Below are 27,048 nucleotides of genomic sequence, written 5' to 3'. Positions count from 1 at the left end.
TAATATCCCCAACAGAAACAAATGAGCAAAAGACAATCTATGTCTCAAATGAAAAAAACAAACAAACTCACTAAAATCCTCATAGAAAAACTTCATTACCTCTAGTAATCAAAGAAATGCAAATTCGAACAATAAAATACTCTTTCCACCTATCAATTTAGCCAAAGACTGTAGAAATTATATAATACGAAACAACCAACGTTTATTGGGTTCTTACTCTGTGCCAGGTATTATTCTAAATACTTGGCAGTAATTCATCGTAGTCTCACAACAACCCTTTGAAGTAGATACTATTATTATTTCCATCTTACAGATGTGGAAACTGAGTCATGGAAGTAAATAAAAACATCTTGTGTTGGCAAGGGACAATGAAATAGGCACTGAGGGTAGAAAATAATTAGGTAATCGATCTCAACAGACTTAAAAATGTTAATAACCTATTACCCCAAAATTCTGAGGTTCTAATCCAAAAAATATTCATGGAATCTACCCAAGGAAATAATCATAAATGAAAACAAGTTTTACAAAGATATTCAATATTATTTACGATAGTTCAAATTGGGACCAATCTACACATCCAAAGGAGGAGAATTGCTAAGTAAACATTGTATGCTCACATAATGTAATGTTATATAATTACTAAAAATTACTTTCATGAGTAAGAATAACTTGAGAAAGTATTTGTTAAAATATTAAATGAAGATGCAATGTGCATAGATAACTATACAATATAATCACAAGTGCATAGTAAGTGAATTTTACAAGGCTAGAGGAAAAAATATCAAAATGTTAACTGTGTTTCTCTTTTATGTAGAAGGATAACAGGTGACCTTTTACCTTCTTAGCTACCTGTTTTCAAAAAATTTTAACTGTGAATATGTTAAATTTATAAAATTGCAGTTAAATCTTACATCATATTCTTAAAAGCAAGTAATGTGTAACAAGTAAAAGAAGGTGAAAGGGGGCTAAAACTAAGAAAATCCAAACCTAAATAATCAAAGATGAAAAACTAAAACATAAATTACCGAAGAACTGAGCCATGCACAATTCTCTAAAGAAAAATTTGAAATACAGGAATTGAAAAGAATGGCTGTGTTTTGTTCTACAAGTTGAAAGATACTAAATAAATTAGGCATTTAAAATTAAGTATGTATCAAAACCATATTTACTTACGTAAATCAGTAATAAAACATATATAGTCAAAGTTGGAGAAATGCAACTATTTTTAAATACACAATTACACCTAGTAGGAGGTGGTATGCTTGGTGGTCAAGTTCACGCCCTCAGGTTGGACTATTTAGGATCAAATTCCAGCTCTGCCACTTGCTAACTGTGTGACTTGAGCAAGTTACTTAACCTCTCTGAGCCTCACCTCTCTGTACAATGAGGTTAACAGCAATTACTAGGCATCACAGAAGCACTGGGTGAATTAAATGAAATATATGTAAAGAAATCAGCACAGTGACTAATACATCATGCATACAAAAGATGATGGTAGTTAGTATTCTCTTTACCATTATTAGTATTATGTCATTATATACCATAAATTCTACTTTTTATATTGTAGTTGTATCATTTTCTGAGGGAGTTGCCAACGTTTAGGTATTCACCAGGAAATACGAAGATATTCATAATTTTTCTATTAGGTTAGTTTTCCCTTTTCAATGTTTTCTTCTCATATTAATAGCTCTGCTTTAATTTAATCTGAATAGTTCCACCTACATGATCATTACCATCACTCACGTATTACCTTAAAATCACATTAATGAAGTTTTTAGCACTTTTAACAATTTGAGTCAATAAAAGCTCTCAATCCAACAACTCAGTGACCACCTTCCACTGTTCCCTGAATATTTCCTCACACATCTTTTTCCATTGAATTTACTTGATAATTTTTTACTTCATGCCCTTAAAACATCAAAGTGCTTTCTTTAATTTCAATTACATATTTATGGCTTTTAGAGACTGAGATAGTCACATCTGCAGACTCTGAAGATAGTCTAAGGTTTTTTAAGGAACTCAAAAGTGCTACCCTTTTACCCTCTCCCCACAGCAGTCAGCTGTCCCCAGTTATTGTCCACCCCACACCCAAACCTCGGCTGCACACGTTCAGGGACTAACATCTTCCATCACAAAGGGCCTCACTTCTCAGCATGCACTGAATTACGACTCCCAGTGGCTGCTGGTCCCACACTTCTACTTCTAGCTCCTACTTTGAACTTGAATGGCCCCATCCATCTGACCTAGTAACTCTCAATCTGCCTGCTTGGCTTCAACCTATTTATTCCGCTCATACCAGTATCCTTACAAGAAATAAACACTGAATTTACAATACCTCTGACATAACTATGGAATATCTTTTTTTCCTTTCTCATGGAAACAAACAGGTTGATACTGTCCCCATTTTTCTAACCGGAGATTTTCTAACTGAAAGAGTCTGTGTATCTTTCCTAGAGATGAATCACTAGAATATATATTCTAAAAATACCTCTTTGTTTACAAAGGATGCTGGATTGCTTTTCAAGTCTATGTCAAAGAACACAAGGGAAACCTAACCCCCACTATTATACACCCAGCTCTTGAAGGCACCTGGAAAATGGTCGGCACTCAGATATATATTGCATCTAATTGAACAGTCTCCTTAAAAAGTCATTCATTTTTTTCTAACAATTTCTGCCATCTTAAAATAAATTTTAACTCATTTTAAAATTGCTTTATGATTAAGTTACTGAAGAAAAATTGTCTTTGCTCTGTGCCATACTAACTCTCTTCAACCACTGAGTCAATTTAATCAACCACTTTATTTACAATACTTAGCACCAAATCATTTCTATTACTAAAAATAAATTTCATACCCAATGTAATCTTCTTTGCTACCAAGAATATGACTAAAGATCTAAAGAAACCTCTCCAAACAGAGGAATATCTAAGTTTCTGTGGAGTGGGGGAGGGATAAATTAGGGGTTTGGGATTAACATATACACACTATTATATATAAAATAAACAACAAGGACCTACTCTATAGCACAGGGAGCTATACTCAATATCTTGTAATAACCTATAATGGAAAAGAATCTGAAAAGAATATATACATACATATATATATATGTATGTGTGTTTGTATATATATCTACATATATACATTAAAAAAAACTGGGGACTGCCCTGGTGGTGCAGTGGTTAAGAATCTGCCTGCCAAAGCAGAAGACACAGGCTCGAGCCCTGGTTGGGGAAGATCCCACATGCCGCGGAGCAACTTAGCCCGTGCGCTGCAACTACTGAGCCTGCACTCTAGAGCCCATGAGCCACAACTCCGTGCACCTAGAGCCCGTGCTCCGCAACAAGAGAAGCCACCGCAATGAGAAGCCTGCGCACCGCAATGAAGAGTAGCCCCTGCTCACCGCAACTAGAGAAAGCCCACACGCAGCAACGAAGACCCAATGCAGCCAAATAAATAAATTTATTAGAAAAAAAAAAAAAACGGAGTCACTTTGCTATACACCTAAAACTAATACAACACTGTAAATCAACTACACTTCAATAAACCAACCTCATAAGGCAAAAAAAAGGGTAATAAATAAATGAATTTCTAAAATGTCTGACACAATATTAGCACAGCCAGAATAGGGACCAATCTGTCTCATTACGGTTGAAGGGATCCTCACTGACAGTCTCTTGGTATATTATTGATTCTCTTAGCTTCCTACACGAGAGGCAGGGTGTACTATGATATTTGAATATTTAGACACTATCCATAATAGGAAAAATTAATTTTTTATCTTGAATAAAATATGACAGTAGTAAAAATTTGGAAAACATGCAGCAATCAGAATGGATAACCAATACAGCCTTGGTGTATTAAAGCATTCGTGCTTTCAAAATGAGAATGAGTGCTATACGCTTATACATACTCTTCATACAGCTACTTATAAGTCTAGAAAGTTACCTACATTTGAAAGATTATAAACAGGATGATGAAGAATTATGAAGGTAAATAGGTGGTACAAACCTATTCCTAAGCTTCTGAAGGACTATTTGGTAATATGTATTCAAAAGACTTTAAAAATTAATATGCCCTTTTATAAAGCAATTTCACATTTAAGAATTTACCCTAAGAATCATTCCAGATGTGCAAAATTATTTAGTTATCTTAATTCTCAACCCCCACTGTTGATAAGAGAAAAAAAAATTAGAAAGTAAAATTCTGACATTTCTGAATAAAATTAAATAAATGACAGACTATCATTAAAAATGTTGGAATACACTTAGACCATCTTTAGAAATATCTGTATTTTCCATAACAATGTGTTATGTAATTTTTTAAAATAAAAATTAATTTCAAAAAGATGATGCTGAATATATAAAACATATGAAAGTAGTCTCAAAATCTAAGAGAATTAAGTGTTATGGGAAAAAAGAATATTACAGAACATTATGTACACTGTGATATATTTTAGAAAAAGATTACTTCTGCTTTCTGCTTTTGTTTCCTTTACATCACCAAAGTTTACTCTGGCTTCAGAGACTATGCCATAATTCTAGACACTGCTTTTTAAATGTAACATACAATTAAACTGGTAACACAAGTCCAAATTCAAAAAGGTAAGATAAGAGCTAATTCAGGCAGAAGCTCAGGTACTTTTTCAGAAAGGAAGGATAATATATTAAAAAGAAAACCTAACTTGTTAATTGTTCTTACCGGCAGCGAACATTATGCACTAACAAACATATAGTCACATATACCATACATATTATCATATCTGCCGCAAGAGCTAGGAATTTAACATTGTCAGATGAAGGAACAAACAGGTTAGGTGCCTGATATTCCCATTTTCACAAACCCATGCTGCCCCCTTCTGGAAAATTTTGGAGGCATGTGACAATACAAGTTTAATAAGATATAATGAAAAGTAATCATTTTTAACTAATCTATTAGAGAACTTAGGCTATATGTTCACACTGAGAAACATATATATTATATATGCTTCAAAATTTATTTTGAAACATTTTCAAAAAATTCTGTTCTGAATAAAATTCTAGCAGCAGCAAAAAGCTGTGATAATCTAATCATCCATGCCAATGGGAGAGGGAAGTAATATTAGATATATATTTACTAAAAGTAAATAAAACACAACACTTTAAAAAGTCACATTTTTTGTTCCCTTCAGTACTCATTCCCGTCACTCTCAAAAGCAAACAGAATCTGAATTTGGTATTTATCTTTCCAATTCAATTTTAATAATTTTACTACCAGCAGCCTTAAAAATATCTGCCCTCCCTTTCAGCTGCTCTCTTCCTCAGACTCCGCAGACATTGGGCACACTCTTTTGGCCTCCCCTAGCCTAGAGTTCAGATTTTGGAAATTCACCCAAGCCTACCTCTGACAGCTATTCAAATCTGGAAATCATTCTATCTCTAACCTCTCAGTGTTGCTTAAATGTCTCAGTTATTAGAATAAGATTAAACTAAAATGCTATAATTCTGAAGTATTAAAACATAGTATAGGGATTTCCCTGGTGACACAGTGGTTAAGACTCTGCACTCCCAATGCAGGAGGCCTGGGTTCAATCCCTGGTCAGGGAACTAGATCCCACACGCATGTCACAACTAAGAGTTTGCATGCCAACTAAGAAGCCCACGAGCCGCAACTAAGGAGGCTGAGAGCCACAAGTAAGGAGCCCACCTGCCACAACTAAGCCCAGCACAACCAAACAAATAAATAAATATTTTTAAAAATAGTATAAGATATAGAGAACAAACTAGTGGTTACCAGTGGGCAGGGGGATGGAGGGGCAATATAAGAGTGAGGGAGTGGAAGGTACAAACTATCGAGTGTTAAGATAGGCTTAAGCATATAGTGTCCAACAAGGGGAATATAGCCAATAATTTGTAGTGACTGTAAATGGAAAGTAACCTTTAAAAACTGTATAAAAATTTAAAAATTTTTAAAAAACAGTATAGAAAGTCTCTGTAGGATTATAAAATATTGCACTCAGGATGAAGGGAATGACGTAGCTGGAGAACAAGAGGGAAAAAGAGACTTGCTTTTTATTGATAACCTTTAATACCTTTTGCATTTTATATACCTATTTATAAAATATTTTAAGACATTACAGTAAATAATATTCCAAGTGCAGATGAAAACTGAAAACAGTAAGGCACTTAAAATTTTAACAAGCCTGTTTTTAAAAAGAATTTTCTAAAAAGTCTTCTATATGAGTATTTGAAGTGGCAGTCTTATTTAATAATAATATGAAGGTTCCATTTTAAATTTGAATTCTATTAAAACTGCCTAAGAACCATCACATCTGAATAGCAATATATAAGATCAAAACCACTCATTTAAAAGCAATAAGCACAACTTGGAATGACAAACAAAAATGGCACAGAACTCTCTTTTATATTTATAGTATATATTTTGTATTGTTATATAATATTCAAATACTATTTTAGTAGATAGTTTCACTTCTGTTTCCTTTCATATATATTTCATATACATATATAGTACACATACCTTTCATACCTATATACATTATATGTATATATTTCTTTCATATGTATGGATAGTACATTTTGTTTTCTTAAGAAACCGAACCACACAAAAAAACTAAAAAGCCACCTCAAACTTAATTTTTTCCTCTACATTCCATAATCTTAAGGAGAAAGAAATAGAGACAGCACATAGCCTAATAATAGAGATCTCAAAACTGCAAGTTCTACCACCCCTCATGAAGTCAATATACAGTTAGTCAAATCTCACAGGATTTTTTGAGAGTTTACCAAAGCTCTTTGTTTCTCTGAGTACCTATGATATGCCCCTGCCCTTATCCACCAAAGCATTTGGTTAGGATCTCTCCTTTACCATTTATAGTCAGCCTTGTAACAGGCTTACTTAAATACTTGCCTGACTCTCCTCCTAAAATGTAAGTTTATATTTCTTGGAACACTGAAATGCATTACTTGGCAGATAGTAATACTGCCAAAAAAAATCTTGCAGAATTTTTGTCAATAACTCTTTGGCACTATACAATCCTGAATTACTTCAATATTTCCTATCTCAAAGGATATTTTCAGGAAACTTTTAAATTTTCTTACTGTATTTTAATTCTTTAAAATAATCTGTATCATATGAAAGTTAAATCTCAGTTAACTAGACTATTCAGGGAATCAAACTCAATTTCAAAGCACTTTGACTAAATGGAGCTTTACTATTTGGGAAAAAATAAATAAAATTCCTCTAAAAAATGAAAAACAAAAACCTTCAATGTACAATAAACATAAAATCTATTCAGTGCAGGTACTCTACATAACACTATAGGAAATGTTTATCATCTATGAACATGTCAAAATTTTTAAATAATTAAAACTCCCATTAATAAAAGAATAGAGAAAGTTTATTAAAAATAAAGTGTATAGAACCACTGAGTCTGGCACTAAAGTAATACTAATCTATAGCAAGAATTTGGAAAGATTTCAGGCAAAAAAATGCTAAAAGAGCACAAAAATGAAGGAGTGGGGAAAGAAAGGATGACAAAGAAACACCTAGACAGTAGACAAGTAAGATGTACATGTGTGTGGAGTTGTGAAAGGGCGTATAGTCTGTCCTCAAAGCTCATCTCCAGCCGCAGCATCCTTTCTACCCAGCAGGCAGGATTTCATTTTTCATTCACTGTCTACCAAAGCCAGGAGACAATGATTTTGCTCAGTTTTAACAACTTCCTATATTTTGGTAAACATGAAATGACCACAAATTAAGAAAGAAAAATTCATCATAATTGTACATTCTTAATTACAATTTAAGTCATTTTTAAAATGCAACCAACATTTCTCTGTTTTAGAACATCTTTTCCTGGGATAAAAAAAAAATTGCAAGAAATCAAAACTCAACTTCTTTCCCAATCTACCTAAGATAAAAACCAAAACCCTATTCTAATCAAAAAAGCAGATGACAAACTTTTCAGTATTTATCTTTAAACATACAGTTGGTAAATATTTATAATCTTCCAACTACCAGATCACTTTAAAGTAAAAGTTTTTTTTGCTAAAAGAAAATGACATTGGATCAATTTATGAGGACAATTCTAGTATTAAAATCAGCATATGATGTTGTTAACTCTAATCTCAGCAAAATAGTCGTCTGCTAAACATTTAGCAAATATCAAATTCTTAGCTTTTTATTAATCAGTTAGGCTCTTTGATTTTCAAACATATTAGCTGCTGGACCTAAAACTACCAGCTAAATGAATAGCTTAATAACTAGGCAGGCATTATTTACTGTCAAATTATCACAAAGCTAAAAGCAAATTTGTCTTAATCAGTACTTTTGAAAATTAATTAAAAACAAGAAAATTCTACTGTTAAGCCTATAATGAGTAAATTATTTTCCAAGTACCAGGCTTCCTTGTCTGTGTCTCTCTTCTTCGTATTTCCCAGGCAACTAGCACCTCTGGTGAGCACCTAGTCTAGTAAGGAGACCATTCTCTATTTAGTTGCATGTATGTCTATTAGGTAACTTTTACTCACTACAGATTATTTCTAAATGCAGTTGATCAAAAAAATTTTATTATATTAAATACCCACTTGAAATTTTTTAAAAAGAAACCAGAAAATGTTCTCATATAAATATGTAAGCTAAAAAATATATTAATGTAGTTCAAAAAGAAAACATGACCTTATGGAAACCACTCAAAAAAACTTTCCTTTTAATACCTGTAATTAAAAAAATACACACACACACACACACACACACACACACTCTAGTTAATTTTCAGTGTTTTATTCTTATGAAAACAAAAACCAGCCAAATTAGAAATGGTTGCACTAAACTGAAATAAAATAATCTAAATTATCAATGTCAGCATCAAAAAATTAGATATTTCCCCAAATTTGCAGTCAGAGATCAAAAAACTCATGTTTTAGTATGGGGCATTAAGTACTGTTAAATAAAGTTTAGGGCAGGGGTTCTAACAGTGCTATAACTTAGTATAATGACAATGATCTGTATTTCACTAAAATAGACATACAATTGGTTATTTAAATAAATACACAATAATTTTTCTCAGTGATGAAGATTAAAAGAAATGAACAACCAACTGGGAAGCAAGAAAAAGGCAAAAAAATTTTAAAAAGAAGGAAGAGGATAATTAAGTATCTGAATTTTCAAATCTGGCAGGGGAAAAAACGAGAGAGAGAGACACTGGTACTAGAACCTCCTATAACATCACCAGTATCAAGTCAAATGAAATCTAGCACTGGCAGAACATGGCAGATAACACACATTACCAGGAAGATTAAGTAAGTAGAAAGGCCAAGGAAGATTTTCTGAGCTTTGAAATGAGACTCCTTGTGAATACTGGATCAGATACAGAAGTAAAATGCTTTTCATTTCAGTAAAACCATAACTGGTGATGCTGTAGGGATTAAGATAAGCATGAAATATGTGTGCAAGAAGACGGTGTGTCTGTGTGTTTGTGTATGTATGTGCACACACACGTGTGAATGTGTGGGCATAGTGATGATGCCAACAGAAGTGGCTAATCACATGAACAAGTTCATGATTAACAAACAGTAATATAAATTATGGGTCTGTTATTCATCCATCCTAAGTTCTCCTAAAATCTCCTATTTCTAAAATTATTAGGCTGTTTATATTTGACATCATGGCCTAACCTACACGCACATCACTAAGAAAGCAATCTGCTTTCACAAAGGTATGTACAAAATTTTCCAAAATCATTTTCAGTGCCTGTTATACTTTCTCTTGTCACAATAATTGTTTATTTAAATGAACTCTAGGGAATTTCCTGGCAGTCCAGTGGTTAGGACTCAGTGCTTTCACTGCCGGGGCCCAGGTTTGACCCTTGGTCAGGAAACTAAGATCCCACAAGCTGCACGGCGCAGCCACAAAAAAATATCAAAATAAACGAACTCTATTTATAAGTAATGAGAAGTATTTTGCTTCAAACTACCAAAGTATACGTTTACTATCTTTTTGCTCAGATGAAGCTGAAAATAATGAGATTAGAGAATGACTTTGGGGATACTTAAAGTACTTTAGAACAAAAAATTGAAACTTCAGTAAACATATTCTAAATTACTACTACATTTCGGGGACAAGCTATTTAGGAGCTAATAACAGGAAAAAAAACTATGTGCATCTTCTACGTCTATGTGCCCGATGGTAATAATTGTAACTTTGCCTAAACATCACATTACCACTGTTTAGTTTTTAAATTAAAAGGATTTTTTAATTGTCACATTTTAAGTTACTCTGGATTTCATTTATATTAAGCCTGATAGCAACACAACTTGACTCTACCACAGTGAAATAATCTTTCGTGATCAACTTACACTGCAGTTTTCAGGTGGAACCAGAAGCTGAGTAATCTCGCCACCATGGACACAGAAGATGTGTTTCATTTCTCCAGAAAAAATGTCCCAAATTATGACCGAAAAATCCACGCCTCCAGATATCAGATACCTTTGATCATAACGAGCTGAGACCTGATGCGGATACAACAAACACGTGACTTTGTTCCGATGACCACGGAGTGTCCTGTGAGGTGGCCAACCTGTGAACGAGGTTTTGGATTTAGCTATACATTTTATCATCGAAAAGGCTTCTAGTTTCCTAGAACTGCTCTGTAGTTCTAGAAATACAGTAGCTACATACCACATGAGACTACTGAACTCTTGCAGTGTGGCTAGAGTGGATTCATATGTGCTATGAATGTAAAATATACATGAGATTTCAAAGACTTAGCACCGAAAAAATGTAAAATATCTCATTAGTAATTTTTATATTGATTACAAGTTGAAATGAACATAGTTTTGCTGTACTAGGTTAAAGAAAATATATTATTAAAATTAATTTCTCCTGCTTCATTTTTACTTTTCTTAATGTACCTATTAGAAAATCACCTATATTGTTACATATATAGTTCTACTGGACAGCATTGTTCTAAAAGATTACCAGTATTACTGATAATATGATAATTACTAGTACACTATATAGGTACCCAATAATAAATGGAATTATTAGCACATATCAAAGAGATAAAATTAGATACCTCTTTATTTACAATCATTACATGGTGTTTATTCCAATAATAGACACTAAGTACAGTTGATCCTTGAACAACAGAGGTTTGAACTGCACAGGTCCACTTACACGCAGATTTTTTTCAATAAGTATTTACTACAGTACTACACAGGGGCAGCTGATTGAATCCAAGGATACAGAGGGCCAACTGTAAAGTAACATGCAGATTTTCAACTGTGCAGAGGGTCAGTGCCCCTAACCCCCTGAGTTGTTCAAGGGTCAACTGGAGTGTATTTTATTAAGTGCACATTAAATTCTCCCAACTACATTGCACACGAACAACTACACGGATTCATTGTATTTGTTAAAAACAAAGAGTGTAGACATTGTCAGGTTCATGGTTACAGAGTTCTCAAAACACTTTAGACACTAGGAGATCTTCAGGATACCTCTGCGGAGCATGTGCTCCCCTTGCAGCAGTTGCACTATGGCTGTCTGCGTGGCAGGTACAATAACGATGCTTCCATCTTCACGGCCACAAACGAGTCGCCCGTGGGCTGGTATGTACACACTTGCGGTCACCTTCAGAGGTTCATTACTATTGGGAATGACACTCAGCTGATCTATAATTCCGGCAGGACAAGGATTCAGTTTATCAAATGCCTCTTGCAAACTAACAGAAGTTGTCATTTCCAGCTCTGTGGAGGTTTTGTTTGGTACAAAAGAAAAACATTTAAGTATTTTAGAAAAAACATTAAACATATAAAAATAAATGTGCTTACAGATGATTCAGTAATATACCAAAGAATAACTGTCATCAACTATAATTCTAAGAAGAAAATGACATATGTACATTATGAATTTGCTACACAGTGGCTGGTATTTAGGTTGTTAAATTTAAAAAATTGAGAAATTACTGCAAGTGATTTACTAGTACTTCCTGTACCTTCCTGTTTATCAGGTGTGTCTGATATGTTCCAAATATTCAATCTTCCAGAAGAATCACCCTGAATCAATAGTTTGTGGAAGTATTCCTTACATCCATAGAAGAACCGAGTAACAGGAGGACAAATTAGCAACTGTAAAAAAAAAAATTTGTTCAAATACCCTTAGCTATCTTTTTAAACAAAATATTCCACACATTAACATTTTTTCAGATTAGGGTGTTAAGTACTTTGCCTCGGTACCAGAGTAAAAAAAAAAAAGTGCATTTATAGAATGAGTATTCAATAATATTTTAATTAATTTTGTAGCACTGAAACATATCAACTAATACCCAAATCCAGTACATAGAACACAAATGAAAACTAAATTTATAGTCTTTCTCTAGAATTAATATTCTTTTTCTCTGCTTTGTAAAAACCACAATGCAATTATTTGTCTGCTATTAAGCAATTAATACAAAGATATACCCCTCGTTACCAAAAAGAAAATTCTCCACTTAAAAGGTCAAAAGGGGAGAACAGGCTAATCTGAGCTTTCTGCCCATCCCTGATTAGTCTCCAAGAGTAGATGCAAAACTAAACTACCAAGCTTGTACAACTAGAGGACTTAAGAGAATATTTTTCAACTAATGGCATGATACTTGATGACATTTACATAATCCACTTGAACCTAGCCTGATTTGCTATAAACTACTAGGAACAAAAACCATTCATTAGGGTGCTGTGTATACTTTCATTTTTAAAACAAATTATTTTTCTGCTTAAGATCCTGTGTCTTCAGTGAGACCACTTATTTGAAAATACTAAATAGTGGTGGACTCCTAAATTTAAAGTTTAGATTATTAATATACTAAAACTGGAGCATTAAAGCATAGAAGCTCATCCTAAAAAGCAGTAAAAAATAGACTTCAGTGTTTAAACATATAGTTAACAAATAATCCGTATTCGGTATCAGTTGTTTCCTAAAAAGCATTATCCTATAGAAATTATATGCATTAAGCATAGTTAGTTACTTGATTTAACTTAAAGCCTGAAAATTACTAAAAGTTTTAATTGATAAACAACATGCTTAACTAGGAAAAGTTGCTACAACAGCTGTAATAGCCAGTATTTCATATTTCACTGTGTATCTAACACCACACAGTACATATATTTTAATTTAAAATGTATTGGGGAGCTGATACATAAAGAAACATGGTATGTATTTGTTTTGTTTCGTGGTTTTTTGTGGGGTTTTTTTGGCCGTGCCAAGCAGCTTGCAAGATCTTAGTTCCCTGACCAGGGATTGAACCCAGGCCCCAGCAATGAAAGTGCTGAGTCCAAACCACTGGACCACCAGGGAAATCCCATCATGTATGTTTTTTATATAAGTCATTATCTCTTGATTTAAATAGAAGTGACTATCTTGTTTGGAGAGCAGTAAGTAGGAGTTTAAGTTAAGAGACTAAAGGACAGGTCATAGAGGATCTTAATTGTACATGGATATATAAATTCTATATATTCAAAATCATGTAAAAATTAATTCCCTTCCCCTCGCCATCTCTCCACATAAAGATGGAACAAAATGTTCAGAATGAAAAAGCTGTGGAAACCTAGAACTTGAGTAAAGGAAACTTTATTTCCAAAACCAAAGCTTCTTTCTTAATGCTCAAAGAATAGAGTTGAAAACCCAGTACTAAGGGCATTTCAACTTTAAACTGATATTAAGTAGGTTCTTAGAAGTCATAATAAATTTGATTTTTATAGGGAAAAAAATGTCTTTTTTCTTTATTTTTAATGCCTAATGATTTAAATCACTACATGGTTTTGGGGAGATACTGCAATACCTTGTTCAAATAATAATCAGTCAGCATTATTACATAATTATCTTTGTGCTTCTAAAATTACATCTCTCACTATGTTTATAACTGCATGAGTATAAAATCAATTTATGCCATCAATATGAATTTTATCAAAAAGTCATTGCCACTTTGTAATCAGTATAAGACCATTTTTATTCCTGGAGAAAAGTGACTGCTACATTATAGGCATATTATAAGCAAATCTGAAAACTGTGCTTATAATAACTGACCATGTCAAAATGTTTTAGAGTATCTAACACACAGCCTTGAATTGTACTGAATCTTTCAAATGCTTAGCTACCAAAGACACCAATAAATATAGTTGTAAAAATTTTTCAACATAACTACCAATTATAAATGATACCTGAAGAATTTTACCTCTTTATCTGTTCGATCCAAGAGGCTATGTTGTACCGGAGGAACTAAATTTTCAACTGCTTTCCCCACATCACTGCGGAATGAATCACTAGCTGGAAGGCAACTGAAAATGAGAAAACTACAACATTCAGTAAAAATACTGACATTAAATATTTTATCATACCATATGATGACTTTTTTTGACAATGGACAAAATATGGATATTTTAATTATAGTTAATTTAATATCGGCATGAAAAAATTAAATAATTAATGTTACTAACATACTCTACTTCAAATAAAAACTCCACCTAATTTTTGTGCTTAGAAATTAAACCTCAATTACAAATCAACTTAAGTTCTCAAGTTTTTTACCTAAATTAAATATTTATACTTTCTACATTTTCATACTTTCAGGTTATACCCCAAATTCGGAAACTTTTGCTTTCAATTAAAGTCCTAACATTATTTATTGAATACCTGGCAGGTAGTTTGTAAATAAAACTTTGCCCATTTTCAGCCCAAATGATGACTTTATCTGCCGAGACAAAGTCACCTCCAGTCCACGTCTGTCCATTTTCACTCGGACCTGAGCACAACAGGGAGTAGTCCCCAGCATCAAATACCTACGAGGAATAAGAGATTCGCAATCGTTTTAAAAACCATAAAACAAAATAAGACAATTTAACCATATAAAAACTGAAAACCTCTTTTTGGCAGTAACTGAGAAAGTCATGTTGGTGGGTTGCAATACCATCTACATGTTGTTTTCGTATGCGTTTCCCTGACGATTAATGAAACTGAACACCTTTCTACACATTTACTGGTCACCTGGCTTTCCTCTCTTGTGAAATGTTTTTGTTCGTTTTCCTATTGGGTTGTCGGTGTTTTTCTTCTTGACCTGTAGAAGTTGTTTTTTATCAATAATAGACGAGTCCCTCATCATAGTGTACACCATAGCTATCTTCTCTCACTCTTTGGTTGTCTTTTTTTTTTTTTAATACATCTTTACTGGAGTATAATTGCTTCACAATACCATGTTAGTTTCTGTTGCACAACAAAGCAAATCAGCCATATACATACACAGGTCCCCATATCCCCTCTCTCTTAAGCCTCCCTCCCTGTGCTATGCTGCTGCTTCCCACCAGCCAACTATTTTACATTCGGTAGTGTATATACGTCGATGCTACTCTCACTTCACCCCAGCTTCACCCTCCCACCCCATGTCATCAAGTCCATTCTCTATGTCTACCTCTTTATTCCTGCCCTGCAACTAGGTTCATCAGTACCACGTTTTTTTTTTTTTTAGATTCCATATATATGCATTAGCATATAGTATTTGTTTCTCTCTTTCTGACTTACTTCACTCTGTATGACAGACTCTAGGTCCATCCACCTCACTACAAATAACTCAATTTCGTTTCTTTTTATGGCTGAGTAATATTCCATTGTATATATATGCCACATCTTCTTTATCCATTCATCTGATGATGGACACTTAAGTTGCTTCCATGTCCTGGCTATTGTAAATAGAGCTGCAATGAACATTGTGGTACATGACTCTTTTTGAATTATGGTTCTCTCAGGGTATATGCCCAGCAGTGGGATTGCTGGGTCATATGGTAGTTCTATTTTTAGTTTTATTAAGGAACCTCCATACTATTTTCCACAGTGGTTGTATCAATTTATATTCCCACCAACAGTGTAGGAGGGTTCCGTTTTCAACACACCCTTTCCAGCATTTATTGTTTCTAGCTTTTTTGATAATGGCCATTCTGATCAGTGTGAGGTGATACCTCATTGTAGTTTTGATTTGCATTTTTCTAATAATTAGTGATGTTGAGCATCTTTTCATGTGCCTCTTGGCCATCTGTATGCCTTCCTTGTGAAATGTCTATTCAGGTCTTCTGCCCATTTTTTAACTGGATTGTTTGTTTTTTTGATATTGAGCTCCATGAGCTGTTTGTATATTTTGGAGATTAATCCTTTGTCTGTTGTTTCATTTGCAAATATTTTCTCCCATTCTAAGGGTTGTCTCTTTGTCTTGTTAATGGTTTCTTTTGCTGTGCAAAAGCTTTTAAGTTTAATTAAGTCCCAATTTTTAATATTTGTTTTTATTTCCGTTACTCTAGCAGGTGGGTCAAAAAAGATTTTGCTGTGGTTTATGTCAAAGAGTGTTTTTCCTATGTTTTCCTCTAAGAGTTTTATAGTATCTGGTCTTACATTTAAGTCTTTAATCCATTTGGAGTTTATTTTTGTGTATGGTGTTAGGTAGTGTTCTAATTTCATTCTTTTACATGTAGTTGTCCAGTTTTCCTAGCACCACTTACTGAAGCACTGTCTTTTCTCCATTGTATGTTCTTGCCTCCTTTGTCGTAAATTAGGTGCCCATATGTGCGTGGGTTTATCTCTGGGCATTCTATCCTGTACCATTGATCTAGTCTTTTCACTCTTGTGTGTGCACTCAAGAGAAGGCTGATCTCACATGATTATAAAATGCTGACAATGGGCACACAGGAAACTGGTATTAGCTACTGCCTCTGGGGAGGGGAAGGGAAGTGCCCTGGGGGAAAAGGGTGTATATTTTTCACTGTATCCTCTTGCACTTTGTTTTATTTCTATTTGGATGTGTTTTAAGTTTTAAGACAAAGGAAGGATCGCATATGGCCTACTACAACTAAGCAGCTGCTAGCTTTTCTTCTCTAATCTTATCCCAAACAAGAGTCATACTGTGGACATACATAAGTATGCCACATACAGAGTAGACATACATAAGGCTGTCCACGCTGAGACAGGATAGCGCAGTAGTAATGAGAGCAGCTGCTGCAGTCAGGCTGCCTGAGTTGTATAACCTTAGTCACTTGTACAACCACCACCACTTGTATAACCTCAGCCAAGTTATTTATCCCCCCTACGCCTCAGTTGCCTCATCTGTGAAATGGGCAAAGCCACAATCCCTGCCGTGGCAGGCGGCCTCTAAAATGGCCCCACCCATCCCTGACTCCTGGTAGTATTAGGATCCTCACGTAATCCTCTCCCTTGAGTACAGGCGGCATTTTGCGACGGTTTCCAGAGAACTGAATGTGGCAGAGGTAATGGGATCTCAGCTCTAAGATTAGGTGGGTCTTGGCTACACCTTCTCTTGCTCACTTTTTTTTTTTTTTTTTTTTTTTTTTTTGCCACATTGTGCAGCATGTGTGGCATCTTAGTTCCCCGGCCACGGATTGAACCTGTGCCCCCTGAACGGGGAGCATGAAGTCTTAACCACAGGACCACCAAGGAAGTCCCTCTGACTCACTTATTCTGAGGAAGGGCAGCTCCTGTGTTGTGAGCTGTCCTAATGGAGAGGCCCACACGGCAAAGAACTAAGGTCTCCAGCCAACAGTTGGTAGGACCTGAGGCCTGTCAACCACCAGGTAGGTTTGGAAGCAGACCCTCTCCTAGGTGAGCCGTGGGATGAGGTAGTCATCCCAGTCAAAACCTTCAACACAGTCTGCGAGAGACCCTGGGCCAGCCAAGCCATGCCCAGATTCCTGACCCACAGAAACCCAAATTCCTGACCAAAAACAGATGATTCAAATTTGTTGTTTTAAGTGACTAACTTTTGAAATAATTTGTTACGCAGGATTAGATAACTAATATACCACCCCTTGGAGAGTTATTTCCAAATAATACATGGAAAGCTTTGAAAAGTATGCTAGGCACAGAGCAGAGCAAGTGATCAAAACTTGATGGCTCTTTTTCTATTATGGAAATATTAAAGTCTGGCAACGTGAAAGTAATATATACCTTCCATCATTAGCTCTTTAATGACAGAAGACCTTGCCAACTCCAAAATGTCAGAAAAGAATGGCAACTGGGATAATAACAACCTACAAAGATACAGCCAACTTGCAGAAAACTCACCACCATTGCCCATGCTGTACTGACAAGACGATGAAAAATATGGTAGCAAAAGGCAGAAATTAAGATCAACAGAACTAACAACCATTAACTGAATCATTCTATGAACCAAAACAAAAAAGATAACTATATACAGCCAAATTCCATACTTCAAAATATGATATCAAAATCAGACCAAATGTTTCAAATATTCTAACACCAAGCTCCGCCTTACAATCTTCTTCGGGAGTCTGATAAACCAATATCACGAAGGGCAAAAATACAATTTCTTACTTATGTAGTTTATCTTACCCTCCAATACTTGGAGCACACAACCAGAAGCGACCTCTGTGTGAATGCACAAAAAGAGATGCTTTGGCAATTCTGACAATAAATTGGTTTGGACTCCTCTTCAAATATTGGCTCAGTATCCTGAAAAGAGAAAGATCTGTAAAACTTTAGGACTGGCTGGGTCGTCAGTTAAAATTATCACACAATGATAAAGAAAACAAAATGAAATAAAGGCATCTCTTGATATGTTCATCAATTTAGCCCCTCACATGAGAACCAAGGTAGTAAAAAGCAGCAAAGATATACTCTAAAATCCTCTGGGTACAACATCTTTGCTACAAAGCTACTTAAGATTAAAATACTAATGTGAGTCAGAGTGTCATCACTGGCAATGACAGATGATAAAAATTTGAATCAATCCTAATTTTTATAGTTACATGTGCTTGTAGGTTATAAAAACCTCATCAATTCCTGCACTTTCTCCCAGATTCAATGTCTAAAACTTCCCTAACTGAAGATATTACTATCTATATTGCCAGAAAATTGATCTGCCTTTCTTATTGCTAAAAAGTAACAAGGAATTCAAGTCCAAAGAACTCAGAGGACTAAAACCTGCTTTATATCTTCTTTGTGGTGGTTTGCTTTTTTCTTTTTCCCCCTCAAGCAAACTACCTTTTAACTTCAAATTTAAACAGAAGCAGTTGAGGAAAATCCTCTTCTGTGTTTCTCTACTTCAGATCCTGCACAGCATGTTTCTCTGCTTTGCATCCTTGATAAGGCAGATATCTACCCTCAAAAGGGAAAAAAAATAATTCACGTACAGAGAGAGCATACTAGGGGACTCTTCTATACTATGTCAATAAGACTATTGAAAAGAATAGCTTTTTCCTTCCTCTTTAAGTAAAAAAGAGAAGGGGCCTAAAATGTAAGACTCCATAAGAACAGAAACAGAGAACTGACTTCCAGCCTCATTTGTCTCACCTGCAGGCCACTTATTTCCGAGGTAACAATCCACACCTTCAAGATGCCCGTCACTGAGAGCGCCACCACAGTGTCCTCTACACCAAGAAGGAAAAAGAAGCCAGTTACAAGCACAACATGCTTTCTTTTTAAACAATAATATGGTTACAACAGTGACATGGACCATGGTTTGCTTTTTTTGTTTTGTTTTCTTCCATCACCCTCCCTATCCCACTCCACCCCTCTAGATGGTCACAAAGCACCGAGCTGATCTCCCTGTGCTATGCAACTGCTTCCCCCTAGTTTTCTCAGGGTATATGCCCAGTAGTGGGATTGCTGGGTCGTATGGTAGTTCTATTTGTAGTTTTTTAAGGAGCCTCCATACTGTTCTCCATAGTGGCTGTATCAATTTACATTCCCACCAACAGTACAAGAGGGTTCCCTTTTCTCCACCCTCTCCAGCATTTATTGTTTGCAGATTTTTTGATGATGGCCATTCTGAGCGGTGTGAGATGATAACTCATTGTAGTTTTGATTTGCATTTCTCTAATGATTAGTGATGTTGAGCATTCTTTCATGTGTTTGTTGGCAATCTGTGTATCTTCTTTGGAGAAATGCCTATTTAGGTCTTCTGCCCATTTTTGGATTGGGTTGTTTGTTTTTTTGATATTGAGCTGCATGAGTTGCTTGTATGTTTTAGAGATTAATCCTTTGTCCGTTGCTTCATTTGCAAATATTTTCTCCCATTCTGAGGGTTGTCTTTTCGTCTTGTTTATGGTTTCCTTAGCTGTGCAAAAGCTTTTAAGTTTCATTAGGTCCCATTTGTTTATTTTTGTTTTTATTTCCATTGCTCTAGAAGGTGGGTCAAAAAGGATCTTGCTGTGATTTATGTCATAGAGTGTTCTGCCTATGTTTTCCTCTAAGAGTTTGATGGTGTCTGGCCTTACATTTAGGTCTTTAATCCATTTGGAGTTTATTTTTGTGTAGGGTGTTAGGCAGTGTTCTAATTTCATTCTTTTACATGCAGCTTTCGAGTTTTCCCTGAACCACTTATTGAAGAGGCTGTCTTTTCTCCACTGTATATTCTTGCCTCCTTAATCAAAGGTAAGGTGACCATGTGTGCATGGGTTTATCTCTGGGCTTTCTATCCTGTTCCATTGATCTATACATCTATTTCTGTGCCAGTACCATACTGTCTTGATTACTGTATCTTTGTAGTATAGACTGAAGTCAGGGAGCCTGATTCCTCCAGCTCCGTTTTTCTCTCTCAAGATTGCTTTGGCTAATCGAGGTCTTTTGTGTTTCCATACAAATTGAGAAATTTTTTCTTGTAGTTCTGTGAAAAATGCCAGTGGTAGTTTGATAGGGACTGCATTGAATCTGTAGATTGCTTTGAGTAGTAGAGCCATTTTCACAATGTTGATTTCTCCAATCCAAGAACATGGTATATCTCTCCATCTATTTGTATCATCTTTAATTTCTTGCATCAGTGTCTTATAATTTTCTGCATACAGGTCTTTTGCCTCCTTAGGTAGGTTTATTCATAGATATTTTATTCTTTTTGTTGCAATGGTAAATGGGAGTGTTTTCTTAATTTCACTTTCAGATTTTTCATCATTAGTGTATAGGTATGCCAGAGAATGCTGTGCATTAATTTTGTATCCTGCTACTTTACCAAATTCATTGATTAGCTCTAGTAGTTTTCTGGTAGCATCTTTAGGATTCTCTATGTATAGTATCATGTCATCTGCAAACAGTGGCAGCTTTACTTATTCTTTTCCAATTTGGATTCCTTTTATTTCTTTTTCTTCTCTGAGAGCTGTGGCTAAAACTTCCAAAACTATGTTGAATAATAGTGGTGAGAGTGGGCAACCTTGTCTTGTTCCTGATCTTAGTGGAAATGCTTTCAGTTTTTCACCATTGAGGATGATGTTGGCTGTGGGTTTGTCATATATGGCCTTTATTGTTGAGGAAAGTTCCCTCTATGCCTACTTTCTGCAGGGTTTTTATCATAAATGGGTGTTGAATTTTGTCGAAAGCTGTCTCTGCATCTATTGAGATGATCATATGGTTTTTCTCCTTCAATTTGTTAAAACGGTGTATCACATTGACTGATTTGCATATATTGAAGAAGCCTTGCATTCCTGGGATAAACCCCACTTAATCATAGTGTATGATCCTTTTAATGTGCTGTTGGAGTTTGTTTGCTAGTATTTTGTTGAGGATTTTTGCATCTATGTTCATCAGTGATATTGGCCAGTAGTTTTCTTTCTTTGTGACATCTTTGTCTGGTTTTGGTATCAGAGTGATGGTGGCCTCGTAGAATGAGTTTGGGAGTGTTCCTCCCCCTGCTATATTTTGGAAGAGTTTGAGAAGGATAGGTGTTAGCTCTTCTCTAAATGTTTGATAGAATTCGCCTGTGAAGCCATCTGGTCCTGGGCTTTTGTTTGTTGGAAGATTTTTAATCACACTTTCAATTTCAGTGCTTGTGATTGGTCTATTCATATTTTCTATTTCTTCCTGATTCAGTCTCGGAAGGTTTTGCATTTCGAAGAATTTGTCCATTTGTTCCAAGTTGTCCATTTTATTGGCACATAGTTGCTTATAGTGATCTCTCATGATCCTTTGTATTTCTGCAGTGTCAGTTGTTACTTCTCCTTTTTCATTTCTAATTCTATTGATTTGAGTCTTCTCCATTTTTTTCTTGATAAGTCTGGCTAATGGTTTACGAATTTTGTTTATCTTCTCAAAGAACCAGCTTTTAGTTTTATTGATCTTTACTATCATTTCCTTCATTTCTTTTTCATTTATCTCTGATCTCATCTTTATGATTTCTTTCCTTCTGCTAACTTTGGGTTTTTTTTTTTTCTTCTGTCTCTAATTGCTTTAGGTGTAAGGTTAGATTGTTTATTTGAGATATTTCTTGTTTCTTAAGGTAGGATTGTATTGCTATAAACTTCCCTCTTAGAACTGCTTTTGCTGCATCCCATAGGTTTTGGGTTGTTGTGTATCATTGTCATTTGTTTCTAGGTATTTTTTGATTTCCTCTTTGATTTCTTCAGTGATCTCTTGCTCATTAAGTAGTGTGTTGTTTAGCCTCCATGTGTTTGTATTTCTTACAGAGTTTTTCCTGTAATTGATATCTAGTCTCATAGTGTTGTGGTCAGGAAAGATGCTTGATACGATTTCAATTTTCTTAAATTTACCAAGGCTTGATCTGTGACCCAAGATATAATCTATCCTGGAGAGTGTTCCACGATCGCTTGAGAAGAATGTGTATTTTGTTGTTTTTTGATGGAATGTCCTATAAATATTAATTAAGTCCATCTTGTTTAATGTATCATTTAAACCTTGTGGTTCCTTATTTATTTTCATTTTGGATGATCTGTCCATTGGTGAAAGTGGGGTGTTAAAGTCCCCTACTATGATTGTGTTACTGTTGATTTCCCCGTTTATGGCTCTTAGTGTTTGCCTTATGTATTGAGGTGCTCCTATGGTGGGTGCATAAATATTTACAATTGCTATATCTTCTTCTTGGATGGATCCCTTGATCATTATGTAGTGTCCTTCTTTGTCTCTTGTAATAGTCTTTGTTTTAAAGTCTATTTTGTCTGATACAGGAATTGCTACTCTAGCTTTCTTCTGATTTCCATTTGCATGGAGTATCTTTTTCCATCCCCTCACTTTCAGTCTGTATGTGTCCCTAGGTTTGAAGTGGATCTCTTGTAGACAGCATATATACGGGTCTTGTTTTTGTATCCATTCAGCCAATCTGTGTCTTTTGGAGGGAGCATTTAATCCATTTACATTTAAGGTAATTATCGATATGTATGTTCCTATTACCATTTTCTTAATTGTTTTGGGTTTATTATTGTAGGTCTTTTCCTTCTCTTGTGTTTCCTGCCTAGAGAAGTTCCTTTAGCATTTGTTGTAAAGCTGGTTTTGTGGGGCTGAATTCTCTTAGCTTTTGCTTGTCTGTAAAGGTTTTAATTTCTCTGTCAAATCTGAATGAGATCCTTGCTGGGTAGAGTAATCCTGGTTGTAGTTTCTTCTCCTTCATCACTTTAAATATGTCCTGCCACTCCCTTCTGGCTTGCAGAGTTTCTGCTGAAAGATCAGCTGTTAACCTTATGGGGATTCCCTTGTGTGGTTTGCTTTAATGAAAGTAAATAATAGCATGTTTTACAATTAGCGTGAAGACCTAATTCTATATTTTATGAAATAACGGAGAACTGATTTCAAAACAGGTTAATGGAGATGATCAAAAATTTGGAGTTCAAGGAAAAGTTTTTTTTAGCTGCTTCATTTATTTCTAACTTACAAGTTTTAATAATTTCAAGTGTTCTTGATTACTATGCTAAAAAATTACTTTTTAAAAAACTTCTAAGAATTTAAAAAACTAAAAATCAAACACACAACTTTTATTCTTCAAAGTTCACTTTTATTTATTCATCATGGGGGAGCACAGTCACTTTCTTCAGGGCACACATTTCCCCTTTCCCCACCTCCCTTGCCCGCCATTTTATTGCACACCACACCCTCCACAGGCCATCATCAAGAGAAAGACATGACATAAAACCCAAATTCATCAGCTTCGGGTGAGGGAGCAGTCACAGCACGACAGTAATATTCGTGAACTCCGAGAGGAGGGGCATTAGATAGCAGTCTAATGCAGGCTCCAGAGTGAGGGAGTATGCGTTAAAATCACATTTTCTTCACTAATTAACCAATGAACTGTGCATAACTTAACTAACCTATCCTAAATTCAATTTGCTTATCTGTAAGCAAATGTAAATGAATAAAGTAACGACAGTACCTACGTTAATGGTCTGTTATGAGAATTAAGACACACCACAGGTATAGCCCTCAACACATCAATAAAAATAAGTTGTTACTGTTATTTAAAAAACAGCGTTTGCTACATTTCAGTATAAACTTTATTTGTACTGCCTGGCTCCATAGGCGAGGTAAAGCACTGAAATGCACTGATTACAATTCCACAATCTCTGTACAAAGAAGCTAGAACAACTACTCACAAGTCTGTCAATTACTGTAAAAGTGCAACATACCAATATACCTAAAATTCTCAAATATCTACACACTAGAATAGGGTAAAGCAGATTAAAAATTGTGTATGTTAGCAACATTATAAACTGACAACACTTAGAAATGCATGCACAGCACAAAATTTTCCATTAAAGTTACATTCTATCCTATTCAGACCAGTGTGTACATGTATATTTCACATGTGGATATTTCCCACACACACCTAGGTAATGCTTTTTGTACCTATGTACAAACTTATTTTTAGAGACTTCATCTAATCTGGGCAGCCTTCCTACTTGCCCTCAAAGCCCCTTCACTGCCTTCACTAATTCTAGCCTCTGTGCTATTTCTCTATCTCATCACATTTCACACCCTGAACTGCCATTTGTTTATATATCATCCTCCCTTACTAGAATTTGAGGCCCTTCAGTAGTTCAATCCTTCGTACCTAGAAGGCAGTAGGCACTCAATAAACATCTGCTGAACGGCTGTTGCATAAAAAGCTATGTGCCAATTTCCAACCATAAGAGATAATAAAGGAAATCTCCCACGAAACTGAAGGCAGTTCACCAATGGAGGTGGTGTAACACAGTGGTAAAGTAACTGCTCTGGGGTCCATCTGGGCACCAGTAAGCCACAGACTTGCTCTGTGATCTTAAGTAAAGACTCCACCGTGCTACACTTCACCCAGCTCCGCATCCACACATCCTAAGACAACTGTACCTACCCCACTGGGTGCTGTGAGAGCTGTTACCACATGTAAACGCTCAGCATGCGCCCGATACTGTGAACACTCAGTAAATGAAGTCTCACGGCGGTGGCAGTGGTGCTAATTACAGGTCAGCCTTTACAGAAGAGCACACAACTATGAGGCATTTGGGAGGAAAAAAAATGCTCCAAAAGAGACATATAGGAATATACATGTTCAGTATTAATTACTGTTCTTGTCCTGAACAATTTTACTTTCGTTCTCACAATTGTTACTGAAAGGTTTCAACGGAAATGAAGAAAACATACTTGTATTTGTTTGAGCATCAACTACACACCAAGCACTTACCAGGACCTTTCATTAAATTTAATTGTGTGTAATCCCCTCCATTTTCATCATCTCCACAAAAAATGGAAACACTTCCTATGCCTCTTCAGCAAGTGACAAAACCGGGCCCAAGAAATACACAGATAAACTACAGTTCCTCCCACCATACCTCCAAGGGGTTAAGACATTCTTCTTCCACTTCAGAAAATCACTGACACACTCTAAGACAGCCATAAACTAGTGATCTATTCCATGGAATGGAGATAATGTAACACTTTAAATCTTAATTCAATCAAAGACTCCTTTATGAAAGTAGAGACAGACCATAAATCATGAGAGAAGTTATTTCTTAAACCTAAGAATATAATATAACAAAGTATATTAACATGTGACACATCATACAACTCTACAGTAAACTAACCATTAAGTCATAGTGTAGAAATTCCTAAAGGGCACACTGACCTTGTGTTCGATGGGATCGAATAATACTCATGGAGCTAATCCAATCTGGAGAGATCTTTGATACTAAGGAGTACAACACCTCAAGGCTGGTGGCATCCACCACGAGGATTTCGGGATAATGGCCATGGCACAGAAGCCTTCCTTCTCTCTGATTTCCAACAGAGAACTGGTAGAACTAAAAGGAAGAAGATTTTTAAATGTTCTTTACTTGAGATACTTGATTCACATGGATTCACCAAGCTTATTATGATGCTCAATTTCTCCAGTAATATTTCCAGACATGTACTATATGGTATATATTACATGCGTCTACATATACACATGTCTACACATGTGCAGACATCAAGTTACATTAATATTTCAAAATATCTAACAAAATTATTTTCTTCCTAGTATCTTATCTTCCTTTTTGAACTATTTTGGAGCAGAATTCATGATAATTCTTTTTTGTCCTCCTGTAGCATCTAAAACAGAGTTGTTGAATGAATTAATAAAACACCTGAATAAAATCAGCTTCACAAATCAAAGCAAAAGTGTAGCTCATGTGGGTCACAAAAATAATATGAGTTCCAGATGAATGAGAATCAGTGCGTATAGGTTTATAATTACTAGTCATGACCAAATAAAATTTAGAAGCAAGTAAATTCTGAGTAATCTAAGTGTGTTATTTTAGATTAGAGTGTGAAACAACCGTTATAAACCATTCTCATAGTGCACATTTATACTTTGTGGAAGAAAAATAGAGGAAGAACCAGTACAATGGTGTTACTCATGCCAAGAATAACTCAAAAGGATAAGATGAGTTTCCATCAAGCAAAGAGCAGAGAAAGAATGACTCTAAGACCAACAGCTTATCAAAGGTTCTGAATTCCCTTAGCCTCAAAAAAAAAAAAAAAAAAAAAGTGACTCTCTTAGTGGAATGATTCTCCTAGAGGATTTTTAGAAGGCAGACTACAACTTTTCAAGGGATTGGACCTTACATAAATCACATGAGGGCAAGTTAGACACCGCACAAGGGGCAATGCTGTAACCACTCCACAACTGGGGAGATAAGTAAGAAACCCAGGTCCAGTCTGCTCCCACACTCATCCACCCACTGCTCAGAGCTCAACGTTGCATGTGAAGAAAACGATCTTTTCTCAACTATGAAGTCCCCTGCACAAGGAGCACAACTTCTTAAACATGAGCA

General features: G+C 35.3%; 1 protein-coding gene across 7 annotated transcripts in view; it reads right to left on the bottom strand.

Moving 5' to 3' along the window:
* WDR7 (WD repeat domain 7) overlaps positions 1 to 27,048 on the bottom strand; it is a 375,177-nt gene that overhangs the window by 317,875 nt on the left and 30,254 nt on the right. For all 7 annotated transcript variants that reach the window (XM_089895232.1, XM_089895231.1, XM_089895230.1 and 4 more), the window contains 8 exons: positions 25,860 to 26,034; positions 19,337 to 19,413; positions 18,377 to 18,496; positions 14,663 to 14,808; positions 14,205 to 14,307; positions 11,988 to 12,120; positions 11,491 to 11,739; positions 10,351 to 10,571 (listed from right to left, as the gene is read on the bottom strand). In XM_089895232.1, the coding sequence (XP_089751358.1) occupies positions 10,351 to 10,571; positions 11,491 to 11,739; positions 11,988 to 12,120; positions 14,205 to 14,307; positions 14,663 to 14,808; positions 18,377 to 18,496; positions 19,337 to 19,413; positions 25,860 to 26,034 (1,224 nt within the window). The remainder of the gene's footprint in view (positions 1 to 10,350; positions 10,572 to 11,490; positions 11,740 to 11,987; positions 12,121 to 14,204; positions 14,308 to 14,662; positions 14,809 to 18,376; positions 18,497 to 19,336; positions 19,414 to 25,859; positions 26,035 to 27,048) is intronic.

Source organism: Delphinapterus leucas, chromosome 14 (assembly GCF_059928025.1).
Source record: "Delphinapterus leucas isolate spDelLeu-1000000601 "Yukka" chromosome 14, BTC_Dleu_Yukka2, whole genome shotgun sequence".
In the NCBI taxonomy this organism is placed as follows: Eukaryota; Metazoa; Chordata; class Mammalia; order Artiodactyla; family Monodontidae; genus Delphinapterus; species Delphinapterus leucas.
This window is presented reverse-complemented; position numbering and strand designations above follow the sequence as displayed.